This window comes from Drosophila suzukii, chromosome 3 (assembly GCF_043229965.1).
Source record: "Drosophila suzukii chromosome 3, CBGP_Dsuzu_IsoJpt1.0, whole genome shotgun sequence".
Lineage (NCBI taxonomy): Eukaryota > Metazoa > Arthropoda > Insecta > Diptera > Drosophilidae > Drosophila > Drosophila suzukii.
The window spans coordinates 60,059,035-60,073,643 of NC_092082.1; the positions used below are offsets into that span (position 1 = coordinate 60,059,035).

Consider the following 14,609-nt stretch of genomic DNA (forward strand, 5'->3'; position numbering starts at 1 on the left):
ATTGTCGTGATCAATGGCGCATATTCTCCGTTATGGTTCAGCCTTCAAGAAAACAACATAAAACTAATTTCGGTTTTTACGCGTGTATTTTTAAAGAAGCCATTTATGCCAGCGTTTTTGATTTTTTTCCAAATTTTTCAACTTTGACGAAGTGTAGCTTTTGAACTAATGAATGGAACTTAATGATGTGTATAAAAAAGTTAAAGGGCATTCTATTACCTGTAAAATGAGTCTTTGGTGACCGAATTCGGTTTATAACAACTCGAGTTAGAAAATAAAAAAGTGCGAAAAACGTTTTTTACACTTAAAAAAAAATTGGTACCATAGAAAAAATTTTAAGTGCCCTTTTCTTAATCAGGGAGATGTATCTTACCGGAAAACAAAGGTTTCCTGAAAGGCGTATTTCATCAATTTTCTTTTGTAAACTGGTGTTATCAACGCTTCACTGAAAAATGCCTTGACAGAAATGGGGAGAACGCTGTTCTTAAATTATCAACACCGTTCATGAAAACATGTATGTAGGGCTAGTTCCCGATTGTCTGTACTCGAGGTTCGAGTCCGCAAGAAGACGGTTGTGAATTGTAAGTTTTATTAAAATATTATTTCTAGTGTTTATATGTACAGCTGTGATCATGAAAATAATAGTGAACTTGAGATCACCACGTTAGGCAGGAAAATCGATTGATACCCACAATTTATTTCAACGATGTTTTCAAAATAACAATTTACATACTTAATTTTATCAGTTCAGCTGATTTTGTTATTATAAATTATTATAGTTTGCACTTCAGGGCTTATAAACAAAAAAATTACAAAATTTGGCCGCTCATAAAAATAGTAGTGACTACTAAAAATTAAAAAAACTTTATTAAAAACTCCAAAATATCTCCATCTCCATCATAATCTCATATTATCTAGAATCTAATATTTAGTTGAATATCCGTTATCCTGCAACACTCAGGTGCAACGGCGTGGCATGGAATCGATAAGGTCTTGGCACCGCTTTACAGGAATGTCACGCCAAGCATGCTTAACCACCATCCACAGCTGACTTTTGTTTATTGGTTTTACAATAGATACAGCTCTCTTAACATCCTCCCACAAGTTTTCAATAAGGTTTAAGTCCGGAGACTGAGCTGGCCATGTCATTACGTCGATCTTCTGGGATGCAAGCCAAGCCTTCGCGTGCTTACTTCTGTGTTTCGGATCATTATCGTGTTGGAAAGTTCACACAAGGTAGCATAGTGTTTTCCAAAATATCAAGGTAAACATTTTTGTCCATAATGCCATCTAACTTATGTATCGGAACAACCCCAGCATAATAAATACATACCCAAATCAGATGCTCAGGCCACCGTGTTTAACGGTCTTTTTTGTGAACTTTGGGCGAAATTCCTGGTTATAGTGAATGGCGTTAAATATCATGGTAGATGAGCATCCCAATATGTTTTCAATTTTTGTGTACGTTTTTCCTCCATTTTTTAATTTTATAATTAAATTTCTCATTTCGGGCGAACAGTGCTTGCCACGGCCCACTAAAAAAATGTTTTTTTTAATTTTCATCATTAAAATAAATAACACATATTTTAACTTACTAATGGCGTTCTTAACTTCTTAAGTTTTTTTTTTAGAACTTCTCACATCAAGCACTACTATTTTAATCAGCGGCCAATTTAGCTTGCAAATTCGAATTATAATCAAAAAGTATTCTTCCCGTGGCAAATCTAACGGAACTTTCCCTCTTTCCTCTTACTTATGTTTTATTCTGAGCAAAAAGTGGAAACACGTTCCAAGGATAACGATAAAAGTACCGAAATCTTCCTTTCCTATGTTGTTCTAGGTTGCACTACTATTTTTATGGTCGTAACTGTACTTCTATTAATAATTAAATTCTTTGTCGTCAGTAAAATAACCAAAAACCTTTCAATTCTAGCAGTGACAAAACATAAATGAAATAAATCTCTACCAGGCGTCCAGAAAGTCTAGCATGTACACAAACCTAATTTTTTTGAGATTTGTATGTTCTGAAGATAAGCCCGAAATGTTCTTAAACTGACACCATTCGTTCGGAACCCAACCCTAGAGTTTGGGTTCATAAATTGTCAATAAACGGGCTTACGCACTTTTTGACCCCGTTAAGGGTTGATTTTTGAACGTTTCGAACGGATTTTTTTCTGTTTCCGAGATCTCAGCGTTCATACGGACAGACAGACATGGCTAGATCGACTCGGCTAGTGATCCTGATCAAGAACGTATATACTTTATGGGGTCGGAAAAGCTTCCTTCTGCCCGTTACATTTTTTCCGACGAATCTTGTATCCCCTTTTACTCTACAAGTAACGGATATAAAAATTCAATTTTATAAAATACAAGAAAGGAAGTTTACTTAGGAAAGCCGACGTTTCCATACCCTTAAAGAGCATTCCAAATTTTTGGAATACTTAAAAATAATAACAGACATTTTAAGATAATGCTCCATTTTAATTTACTGCCGTAAATGTTTTCCGAAGAATTAATATAACGGTTATTATGTTATTTTGACATTAATTATCCGATCGTTCCCATGGCATCTTTATGATAAGGTCATCCGATTTGTTTAAAATTTTATTCGAAATCTCTTTAATATTGAAAGAGTAATATCCCCAAGAGTAGAAGTTAATATGTAAAAAACAGTTATAATGTATTTACATTTAAACAAATTTTTTTATCATTCCTATGGAAGCTATGGGATATAGTTGTCCGATCCGGCTCCTTCCGGGCTATATACTACCTGCAATAAAACTAAGATTTTTGGGGAGGTTTCATCTCAGTACCTTTAAAACTGAGAGACTAGTTTGCGTGGAAACGGACAGGCAAACTTCTGACTGAAATCATAATAAATAAAATGTTAATTTATATATATATAGGTAATATATATATATATATATAATATATATTATTAATATAATATATATATATATATATAATATATATATATATTATATAAATATAACATTTTCTTAAATAATTATAATCAAAACAATTTTTATTTGGCTATGTCCAACATAAATATATAGCAGACATATTGAGTTAACAAATTTTTAGGTAAAATGCAATAGTTTTAAGGCCCACGATGACCTACAAGGCTGTTCGTGGCCTAAAAATTGGGGCAAAAAGTACCCAAACTTTTGGTCAAAACTGTGGGCGCTACAGTTTTTGGCAGTTTGTAGGCGTTTGAGTGGGCGTGGAAAATTAGCGTATCAAACTTGCGCTGCGTACGAAGGTATGGAGTCCAGATTTGAAATTCCAACTTACTATCTTTGGTCCATATGATAAGGACAACTTTTTGAAGTTTGTGGGCGTTCGGTTAGGAGTGGCAAGATTTGTAAGTCAATCGATTGACGAGAACAATACATTTCAGTCAACACTTTTTTCTAGCATTTAAACTGTACGAGTCAAAGTTTCGGGCAGTTTGTAGCCGTCAGAGTAAGCGTGGCATGTTCGCGTACGAAAATATGGAATCTAAATCTGAAATATAAACTCTCTAGCTCTTATAGTTTCCGAGATCACGGCGTTCACACAGTCGGAAATAGCTAAATCGATTCGGCTAGTGATCCTGATCAAACATATACGAGTATACATTTTATGGGGATGAAAACCTTATACCTATTACATACTTTTACAAACTAGATTTAAAATAAATTGACGAAAATAAATTTTATATTCGAATATGTATGTATGTATCTTAAATTTATTTATTCGTCTCTTTACAATAGCAACATAACCGTGTGGCTAGGTGCTTTAATACATTTTTACATATAAAGGAAGTTTTATGGAGACGACTTATGGTCATGGTGTTTAATTATACCAATTTGAAAAACTGAAATTAATTGACTTCTGATATTAAACAAAAACACCTGTTAACGAGGTAAAAAAGTAGTGATGATCGATGTTGACAGTTTCTTCTTTCTGCTACATACTTTCCGACAAATACAGTATAACCTCTTACTCTACGACCAACGGGTATAAAGATGTGATCCATCCTATGGGAGCTATAGGATATAGTTGTCCAATCCGGTTCGTTCCGACTTCCGAGAAAATGTTACGACAATCAACAAATTATGGCTACTGCTCAAAGTCTTCAGGCGATCCGCTCCCTTGGCAGTCATTTCGATGCAAAAAAACCCGAAAGAGGCCGTGTGTAAAATGTGACTAATTTGCCTGCCGTCGGCTATGGCAGAGTGATCGAAAGTCAAAATACAGCGCCAAATATAATCATAACAAAGAAAATATGCGGTAAGAACGGCCAACGCCAATTCCATTGAAAAACAGCGGAATGAAGATGAAATTGGAAGGAGGGGTGGCGACGAGGTGGAATATCCAGGCCGGTGGCATAAGCTGAAATGGTTTTGATTTTAATCAAAATAATGGGCTGCGACACCGCATGATGACGTGTCTGCCTTAATTAAATAATTTAAATAAATTGCTCCTTCGCCACGCGCACGTGAGCACCCACGGGAATTCCTCGTTCTTTCCGTCCCCGAGCCTACTCTGGCGGAGGAGATTGCTAAGTCCCGGGAAGGAATCTCCGGCGGACCGAGTAAACAATCCGGGAACAGCCCTTATCACTCGATATCTTCCGGCTGGTGCGTAAAGTTTACAAGCGTCGCAGTGCCACAATGAAGGCATAGCACACATGCCCAGAAATTAGCAAGGAATAACCTGTCGCCGGTTCCGTATCCGAGCAAGGTCTAATCGCACGTAAAGCAATTTGTTTACCAGAACACCCGACTGCGAGGCTTGTGCTTACGTAGTACCCACGTGTGAGAGGGGCCCCCGTCTTGCAGGCAGGCGGATACGCCCACTCCTAGAACGCAGTCTCTGGGACCAAAGGGAAAGTTGTTATTAGCCAACAATTTGGCTGAAAGCTCTCGGAAAGCAAGCTTTCACGTGGTTTGGGGTCAACTGTCAAATCTGACAGAAGAGGGCTCACTCGCCATCGTCCTCTCTGCGTTATGGGCTCTCTCTGTGTTCTCGGCGTGCGTGTTGTTGCCACAAACTCTACACTGGCTAACGACTTGTTTTTGGCAGTAAATGTAGTTTCGCCCGTCGTCCCCGCCGCAGAGCGAACTTTTCGGTTTGTATACATGCATCGCGTCGGGCAGCAATCAGTGTGACATTGCTGAGTGCCGCGTGCATTACTGTGGCGAAAATACCAAAGTTTTGTAGTTTTCGGTGTCCCGACTGTTCTAGGTAGGCAGTGGATGGGGTCGGCGGGCCCCCTCCCCCTGAGCCGTAAGGACTCTGCAGTCCGCGTACCTTCACACAGTTCCCCCGACCCAGGAGCAATTCCAATGGCCAGTGGACCATTACCCCAGCGACAGCAATGCCCTGGTGGCCAGGACGTGACTGTCATTCTAAGCAGGGCGCGTCGCTCTGCGGAGCCAGAAGTAATAAGCAATTTGTGGCGGAAAAGTTATATCGCGCTGCGCAGCAAGAGATGGCTGGGATATAATTGATTGGTATATAAGCTGAAGGGATAGCGTCGGATGCAGAAGGGCAGAGCCCCAGGCCTTTGCACGCCCAACCGCTCGCACTCGCAGCGATTCGCACCCACGTCCAGCAAGCAGATTGAAGTCGCTAAGAAACTATAATTGACTGAGTGGAAAACAACAAAGCCCCGCCAGTGGCGCTGGCATGGCAACCCTTGGATTTGAGTCGCACTAATTAGACGTAGGAAGAATTCTTTTTCGCAGGACAGCCCCGCTGCCTCCGGGCCGTCGAAGCACTTGCCGTGGCTAAGGCTGAGGCTAAGGTCGGCGCAGTCCGCCGGCGGACGGATGAGCGGACGGATGAGCGGACGTGGCCAGAACTTTGCAATTTCCGTATTCAAGGCTTCTTGCTTCCGAAGCTGGCTTCCTGCCGTTCTTTGTCGGCTTCACATATGCAAACAATCTGGAATGGCAGCTGACGTGACGTGTGCAGTGGGTGCGGCAGAGTGGCCTGTGCTGCTCCGAGTGGTGATAATGACTCGCTGGCTCCGGCCCACACCGCAGAACGAGCGTCTTATCAGTAGCGCCTGGCCTGCTGGCTCCAGGAAGGCTCGAATCAATACCGTATCTCCAGTGCGTTCGGCGCAGGCGCCAGCGCACAAATGTAGGCAGCGCTTTCGGTTTCTGATTTCAAAGTCAAAAAGTCAAGAGCGGGAGATAGAGAGAGAGCGATAAAGAGAGGGGAATCGAATTATGTAACGGACAAAAGAAGCGGCAGATAAATATATTATTACTCGCAGGGGGAGGAGGCGAAATGGCGTTACATAAAGACGGTGACGACGGCAAGAGGACGCGTCCCGCAGTCCCACAGCAACAACAGAGGGCTTTCGCGCCCTGAGCGCTCCCCTTTGAACGAGCCCCTAGTGCTGTTGTCCTTATCTAAGTCCTCGTCCCACTCGTTTCCTCTCGGCAACCCGAGCTGCATAAAGCACTCAAGCCCGAGCGCGCAGAGTTCCGGAAGGGGCCAAAGCTTCGTCCCCTCGGCGAGCTCTTTATTGGATTTGGTCGTTTTGGCCGCAGCCGTCGCAGTCGCTGGCGCCGCCGACGTCGCTGCCGCTGCCGACGCTGCTGCCAGCCATTCCGAAAGCGGTGCCGCGGCGTCGAGCCGAGTTTTCCATGTAGGGAACTCGGCAGTGGCGTGCAGAAGAGTGCGAACATAGCATGAAGTAAGAAGCGCCGAATAAAACATAGCGACGGCCTGGGTGAAAAGTGGAAAACCAAAGCAAAAGTATTAAGCACACACACACGCATGGCGCTCGCACACACCAGCAGGCGAGTGCGGAGTTGAGCGAGTGAGGGCTTATATAGAGGCCTTGGGCACATATCACGTATACCTATGTCGATACTGGCCCACCGAGGTATTACAAAAATCGACGAACAGCGCCCGAGCACGAATAAAAATCAAATTGATTAAAAAACGTATTCTATCGAGCTAATTCAATTGCTCGACCATCGACTGAGTGCTGCAGTGCGAGAGAGGCTTTATGTAATCAGTGAAAAAAGCGAAAACGGGCAGACACCAACGAATTCGGCCTAGCGGGCCCGTTTCTCAAATTCAATCGAATTCATTGCTGCGCCTGTTACGTAAAGTAGAAATCTCGTTTGCTGCGGCACCCGCCCCCGCTTCCTCCGTCCGACCCCTCCCAAACACGGGCATAAAAGGCACTTACGTGCACGTTTCCATAAAAGAAACCCTAATAAAGAAATATCGATAAAAACAGCAAAGCAACAAAGCAAGTGGCACGGCAGCACAATAACAGCGACGACAAGAGAAACATCAGTAGCAGTGTGGACCCTGGGGAAGTGTGTGTCCCCTATTTTTAAATTAGCCACCAGGCCAGCAGATTTCGGGTCGGGCAGCCGAGGGTTCTCGAATCGATCTGGGATCGCCGGACATTAATCGTTATCTCAGGCCTTGTCTCATTCCTTTCCTCTGCTTGCTTTCAGGAACCTTGTCCGCCTAATGCACTCTCTTCTCTGTGGATTTCTTTAAAACAAAAACACTTTGGCGAGGACTATTTCTAAACTTTGCTCCTTCAACAACAAAATCCACTCTGTAGCGCTCACACACACAAGAATCTCCAGCGGAAATCTGAAAGGAATACTTCCCGAACTAAGCCCAGGTAAGTGAATGGCCCAACCAATCCGAAAAGTGTCAGAAGTATTCCTCAAGTATGCTCCAAACTTTTACGCATTTTACGTCAAATATTTGTGCAAAGTTTTCCGCATTTTTCACATTTTACGCGAAGAGTGCTTCATGGCAGTGAGAAGCCCAGAGCTGATTACACAACCTTTCGGTTCCTTTAAAGCACGCGAGATGCAGTGTAGGTCTATTCGGTGCCGGAGCCAGCAGCTCGTCAGCAATCAACAAAAAAGGGGGCATTGGCTAACCCAACTCGGCGTATACTTGATACTAGCCTGAGCCATTTTTGTTGATGCCCGGTGACCTTTTTCTAGCCGGGGCCAAACAGCCAAGAGCGCGGGTGTGGTGTTGGGCTACAGGCAGGCAACAAAATACCTCCGAGTCGGGTCGAACACAGCTTATTTGCGTGTTTATTGGCTTTGGCTTACTGGTTCCTGGGTTACAAAACTTCAAACGTAATTAGATAGCCAGCCGAGCGTTCTTTGGGTCAACTTGTGTTGTTTATTTGTACAAGGATAAGAAAGTGTTCCTTGCCTTTGTTGGGACCACACCTTTAGCTACCCGGCCATAAAATTCGAAGCACGAATGCCATAAATTTGTGCTCTTATTTACATATATTAAGTCAGGTATGTTCGTCCTGCCTAGCCGTTCCGCCCCACAACCCCGTTCCCGATTAATTTTCGGCTGAGTGGGACGCATGTTCCTCCTCCGCCAAGCTAGAGCTGGGGGTTAAAGTGAATTTTCCAAACTGCAAATGCCCGGCCAATAAACAACTCAGCTGTTTGCGAACTGAGTGCCTATCGCAGGGCCAGGAAAACGGACCGAGAGCGCCGTGCAGCATCAGCTTAATTCACTAGCTGGGAGGGGGGATTGAGGGCCATCACAAGCCAGCAGCAAAATATACGGTTCCTAACTGACACTGGCCAGGGAGATGGCCCATTGCCGCCACCGCGCACCCCGCCCGGCAAATGGTTTTTATGCCAAACTAATTTCGTTGCTCGTTTGCTGGTGTTGTTTTAATTTGCGCAGCTAGCCAGAAACAGGCTGCCGCCTCCGGCTTAAGTTCGTTAGCCCAATTTGCGCAAATATTAATACATGGTTACAAAGAGACAGACACAGCCAGCAGCAATAGTACACTCCGGCTTGACCCTGCTGCTGCTCCCCAGCCCGGGGCCTAATAAAATTGAAAATTTTCGGCTGGAGAGCGCACAGCCCACATTCATTACGGCATTATTGTGCTACCAGAGCGGCCCGAGTTATTAAATTTCCCGAATCAAGTACAGCACCAGGGCCCCTTCGAGGAGGAGCAGAGCAGGGAGATTCACAGGCAACCGGGTTGCAGTCGGTGAACTGTCCTGAAACTGAGGCTCGACTGAGACAAATCAGGAACTGGACACGAATCCGGGACTCAGCGGGGGCAAGGCTGATGGCCGGATCGTTTCTAGTCGGCTCCCAGAAGGTCAGAAGGCGGGGAGCTCGACTTAAGGCATTTAAGATAAGCGGCTTAAAGTATCAGGCCGGCCCAGGTGACAGGGCACTCCTTTGTCCTGCCACACACCAAATTAATTTGTTCTTTTCTCTTTGTCCTGCCGCTTCCAGCTTACCGAGGACGCAAGAGCCAGCGCGGAACGCAAGTGCACTGCCTCGCGCGGAAGTAGAGGACCCACAGCCAGCAGGCGCCACGCCCGTAGAGCCACAGCCGAAAGATGGCGGCCTTCATAGCTAAGCAAATGGTTGGAAACCAATTAAGTGCCGTTAAAGGTAAGTCCCACCGGAAGCACCCAGCCTCTAGTCACCCCGAGCATTTTATTTTTGGCACCCGATCAATACACTTTGATATGGATGTGCGGGTATACATAATTCATTTTCAAGCTGCTGCGCAGCGACAAAAATTACCACACATGAAAGTGGCCAACGCTTTTAGATACACAGCAAGGTCCTGTCCGCCCTCCACATCCCCGTCCTCATCCGCACCCTCATCCTCATCCGCACCCTCAGCCCATCTTCAACCCCTACCAGGCATTAGGTAAAGTCATTGGGTTCCCGTTTGCTGCTGCTTAATCAGCGGCTGTGCAATCGCTCGGAAAATCATTGAATGCTTTCAGAAAGCGAAAAGAGGGCGGGCGAGGGCGAGAATATTTAAGTTGAAATGCTTATCAACCGTCAGCATGCGAGCCCGTTCTGAGCCTGGGCATTTACATAGAGCAGCCTCCTGCCTGCGACATAATGTACATCTCCTTGCCCCGGCAGTAATCTCGTTCAATTTGCAAGCGCGCTGCAGTGCCGTTCCAAGGTTTGCCCCATCACGACTCCAAAAGCTGCAGCTGAGCTGAACAGAGCACATTACGGGGTCCCTTATCGAACGCAAAAATTCTGCACGAATGCGCAGGGAAGTGGTTCCGACAAATTGATACAGTTAATTGTGTAGATTGATGCTGAATTTGTCACACTCCCTTGCCCAGAAGGAGCCTCAGCCGGAGAACAGTTCAGAGCCGGGCGACTCAATCATTTCGCCGTCCTGTTGGCCAGGCTGTCAGCTGCGACTCTGCTCGCTTGGCGGTTAGTACGCTTGGCCATTAGGCTGTCAAATCTGGCAGAGAAACACGAAAACGCTATTAGCATTGGCATAAAATTCGAGAAACCAAACCTTATCCTACTCTGGTAGTGAGGGATTGTGTGGGCACTTACACACTCATTCATACCTAGACCCGTTACCAAGATACTAAGATTCAGATACTCTCCCCGTTCCCGTACTCGATCCTGTGTCATTTGCTCGCCCCCCGGCCACCACTGTTGGCTCTCAATAATGCACCAAGGCGGCTACTTCATTTTCGCCATAAAATCCGCCTTAGTGATGAAAGCGAAATAAAATATACTCATAAAATGTATGGTCCGGAAAGCTTGCGAACAACAATTTTTAGCCACTTCTGAGCAAAGTTTCCTTTAGCCAGATTCACATGTCAATTGTATAGCGAGCGGATATTCAACGCTTTTCCAAGAAAAACATATTTTCTGGATCTAGACTGCGACTTGTGCGAGGTGGGGTGCTTAATGGGTGGCAGGAAGCAATGCCAACTAATGCATTTCCACTGTCACCACTTGCACTCGTAATCAGACAATTTATTTGAGCCCGCGTTAGCCTTTGTTACAATTGCCTGTCCTGCGTAAGGATAGGTTATGGATTAGTAATAACTTTTCTGGCCTGACGGGGCAAAACAGTGAGAAATGTCAGAAACAAGCTACATTTATTGTCAGTGCCTTAAATGCTTTACAAATTTGTCCCCTTTTCCAGTTCCTGGAAACCATAAACTTGCAAACATCCTTACGCTGCTTTTCGAAGAATGTGCTGAAGGTTGGGACATGTTATTGGTCCAGGTTCAGTTCATACTAACATTACGTATCTTCTTCCGGGTGCGCTCGTTACTTTTGTATACCCTTGCAGAAGGTATTATGAGTTCAGACCAGTTGCGGATCCTGAATTTTGTTGTGAAAGGATAAAAAGAAAAAAATCTGTTGAGAATAAATCTAGCAAGAGAGAACGCTATAGTCGATGCCATCGACTTTCAAGTACCCGTAGCTAGCGCCACCTGGCCCATAACGTCAACCAGCCCGTAGCCCCCATGGTGGCGTATTAGTGCAAAAGGTGATTTGCTGCATGCGGTGTCTAGTATTGATTGAACTTCCAAAATATAGAATATTACTTGCTTATAACTTTCTAATGAATTTCAATAATTTTTGGCATAGATGGGTATTTATAATAACAGAACCGCATTTAAATTATTAAAAAATAAAACAAGAAAGGAAGTTAACTTCGGCAAGCCGAAGTTTGTATATCCTTGCAGTTATTATTATTAAATTTAAAAATACAAAAAAATTATATTCCCAATAGTATAAGATAATATGTCAAAACACACAGAAGCTATAATTTAGTTCATATTATTTTCCCACCGATCGTTCCTATGATATAGTCGTCCGTTTATGATAAAATTAAATTCAAAATTCAGAACTAATAAAAAAAAATATTATATGTTAAAGAACACCGATTATATAATTTTTTTCATGTTATTTTCCCACCAATTTTTTGTTCTTTCCTATGGCAGCTATATAATATAGTGGTCCAATTTTAATAAAATTAAAGTCCATATTCAGAACTTATTAAAAAATGTTATTTCCAAGCGTAGGAGTTTATATGTTAATAAACACCAAAAAAAACATTTGTTTTCCCGATTATTCCTATGGGAGCTATAAGATATAGTTGTCCGATCCGGCTGCATCCGACTTATTTACTAACTGCGGTTCTAGTCGGGTTCTAGCGCTATTGGCCTTTGTGGGCGTTAGAGTGGGCGGGGCACCCTGCTGAAACAAACTTGAGCTGCGCAAGAAGTTCAAGAATCTATATGCCAAATACCAACTTTCTATCTTTTATAGTTTCCGAGATCTCAGCTTTCATACAAACGGACATGGCTAGATCGACTCGGCTAGTAATCCTTTTGGTCACCAATTCCCTACAATATGGGCAATTTATTACCTAGATTTTAGGGAATTAGCTTCCCAAAAATAGTATATATAATACAAAATCATTTGTTTGAACTTACAAAAGCATTGAGCCAAAAAAGGAAATCATATGGGGTTGGCTCAGGGGACAGACATAAAAAAAAAATTTTAACTGAAATGTACTAGTCTCGTCAATACCTATCGATTGATCCAAAAAAAAGATTGCCACGCCTTTTCTAGATACAAATTTAACTGAAATGTATTGGTCTCGTCAATACCTATCGATTAATCCAAAAACAAGTTTGCCACGCCCACTGTAACGCCCATAACGCTCAAATCTGTCTACCGCCCACATGACCATATATTGAGATCACGGGTAGGTGGTGCATTTCAATTACGCTGTGCTGCTTGCATATCTCCATTTTCCTTTGGTCCCGTTTGCTGAGTAACGGGTATCTGATAGTCGAGGTACTAGACTATAGCGTTCTTCCTTGTTATACCCGTTACTCGTAGAGTAAAAGGGTATACTAGATTCGTCGGAAAGTATGTAACAGGCAGAAGGAAGCGTTTCCGACCCCATAAAGTATATATATTCATGATCAGGATCACCAGCCGAGTCGATCTAGCCATGTCCGTCTGTCCGTCTGTCTGTCCGTCCGGATGAACGCTGAGATCTCGGAAACTATGAGAGCTAGGCTATTGAGATTTGGCGTGCAGATTCCTGAGCTTCTTACGCAGCGCAAGTTTGTTTCAGTAGACTGCCACGCCCACTCTAACGCCCACAAACCGCCCAAAACTGTGGCTCCTACAGTTTTGATGCTAGATAGAAAATTTTCACTGAAATGTATTGGTCTCGTCAATACCTATCGATTGATCCGAAAAAAAATTTGCCACGCCCACTCTAACGCCCATAACGCTTAAATCTGTATACCGCCGGTAGGTGGCGCATTTTAATCTCGCTTTGCTGCTTGCATATCTCCATTTAGCTGAGTAACGGGTATCTGATAGTCGAGGTACTCGACTATAGCGTTCTCCCTTGTTATACCCGTTACTCGTAGAGTAAAAGGGTATACTAGATTCGTCGGAAAGTGTGTAACAGGCAGAAGGAAGCGTTTCCGACCCCACAAAGTATATATGTATATTCTTGATCAGGATCACTAGCCGAGTCGATCTAGCCATGTCCGTCTGTCCGTCTGTCTGTCCGTCCGGATGAACGCTGAGATCTCGGAAACTATGGGAGCTAGGCCATTGAGATTTGGCGTGCAGATTCCTGAGCTTCTTACGCAGCGCAAGTTTGTTTCGGCACAGTGCCACGCCCACTCTAACGCCCACAAACCGCCCAAAGCTGTGGCTCCTACAGTTTTGATGCTAGAATAAAAATTTTAACTGAAATGTATTGTTCTCATCAATACCTATCGATTGACCCAAAAAAAAGTTTGCCACGCCCACTTTAACGCCCACAAACCGCGAAAACCTGTGACGCCCACAATTTTCATGCTAGATAAAAAATTTTAACTGAAATGTATTGGTCTCGTCGATACCTATCGATTGATCCAAAAAAAAATTTGCCACGCCCACTCTAACGCCCATAACGCTTAAATCTGTATACCGCCGGTAGGTGGCGCATTTTAATCTCGCTTTGCTGCTTGCATATCTCCATTTAGCTGAGTAACGGGTATCTGACAGTCGAGGTACTCGACTATAGCGTTCTCCCTTGTTACTCTACGAGTAAAAGGGTATACTAGATTCGTCGGAAAGTATGTAACAGGCAGAAGGAAGCGTTTCCGACCCCACAAAGTATATATGTATATTCTTGATCAGGATCACTAGCCGAGTCGATCTAGCCATGTCCGTCTGTCCGTCTGTCTGTCCGTCCGGATGAACGCTGAGATCTCGGAAACTATGGGAGCTAGGCTATTGAGATTTGGCGTGCAGATTCCTGAGCTTCTTACGCAGCGCAAGTTTGTTTCGGCACAGTGCCACGCCCACTCTAACGCCCACAAACCGCCCAAAGCTGTGGCTCCTACAGTTTTGATGCTAGAATAAAAATTTTAACTGAAATATATTGTTCTCATCAATACCTATCGATTGACCCAAAAAAAAGTTTGCCACGCCCACTTTAACGCCCACAAACCGCGAAAACCTGTGACGCCCACAATTTTCATGCTAGATAAAAAATTTTAACTGAAATGTATTGGTCTCGTCGATACCTATCGATTGATCCAAAAAAAAATTTGCCACGCCCACTCTAACGCCCATAACGCTTAAATCTGTATACCGCCGGTAGGTGGCGCATTTTAATCTCGCTTTGCTGCTTGCATATCTCCATATAGCTGAGTAACGGGTATCTGATAGTCGAGGTACTCGACTATAGCGTTCTTCCTTGTTTTATATGTACTTATACCCGTTACTCGTAAAGTAAAAGGGTATATTAGATTCGT

At 43.7% G+C, this 14,609-nt stretch overlaps 1 protein-coding gene across 12 annotated transcripts in view; it reads left to right on the top strand.

Annotated features, from left to right (window-relative positions):
- Nucleotides 1-5,091: 5,091 nt before the first annotated feature.
- cpx (synaptic transmission protein complexin) overlaps nucleotides 5,092-14,609 on the top strand; it is a 35,327-nt gene continuing 25,809 nt past the window's right edge. For 8 of the 12 annotated variants that reach the window (XM_065866689.2, XM_065866690.2, XM_017076791.4 and 5 more), the window contains exons 1-3: nucleotides 6,704-6,889; nucleotides 7,479-7,654; nucleotides 9,274-9,435. In XM_065866689.2, coding sequence (XP_065722761.1) covers nucleotides 9,381-9,435 — 55 coding nt within the window. In that variant the 5' untranslated portion in view covers nucleotides 6,704-6,889; nucleotides 7,479-7,654; nucleotides 9,274-9,380. The other 4 variants (XM_065866682.2, XM_065866683.2, XM_065866685.2 and 1 more) reach the window with 4 other exon arrangements.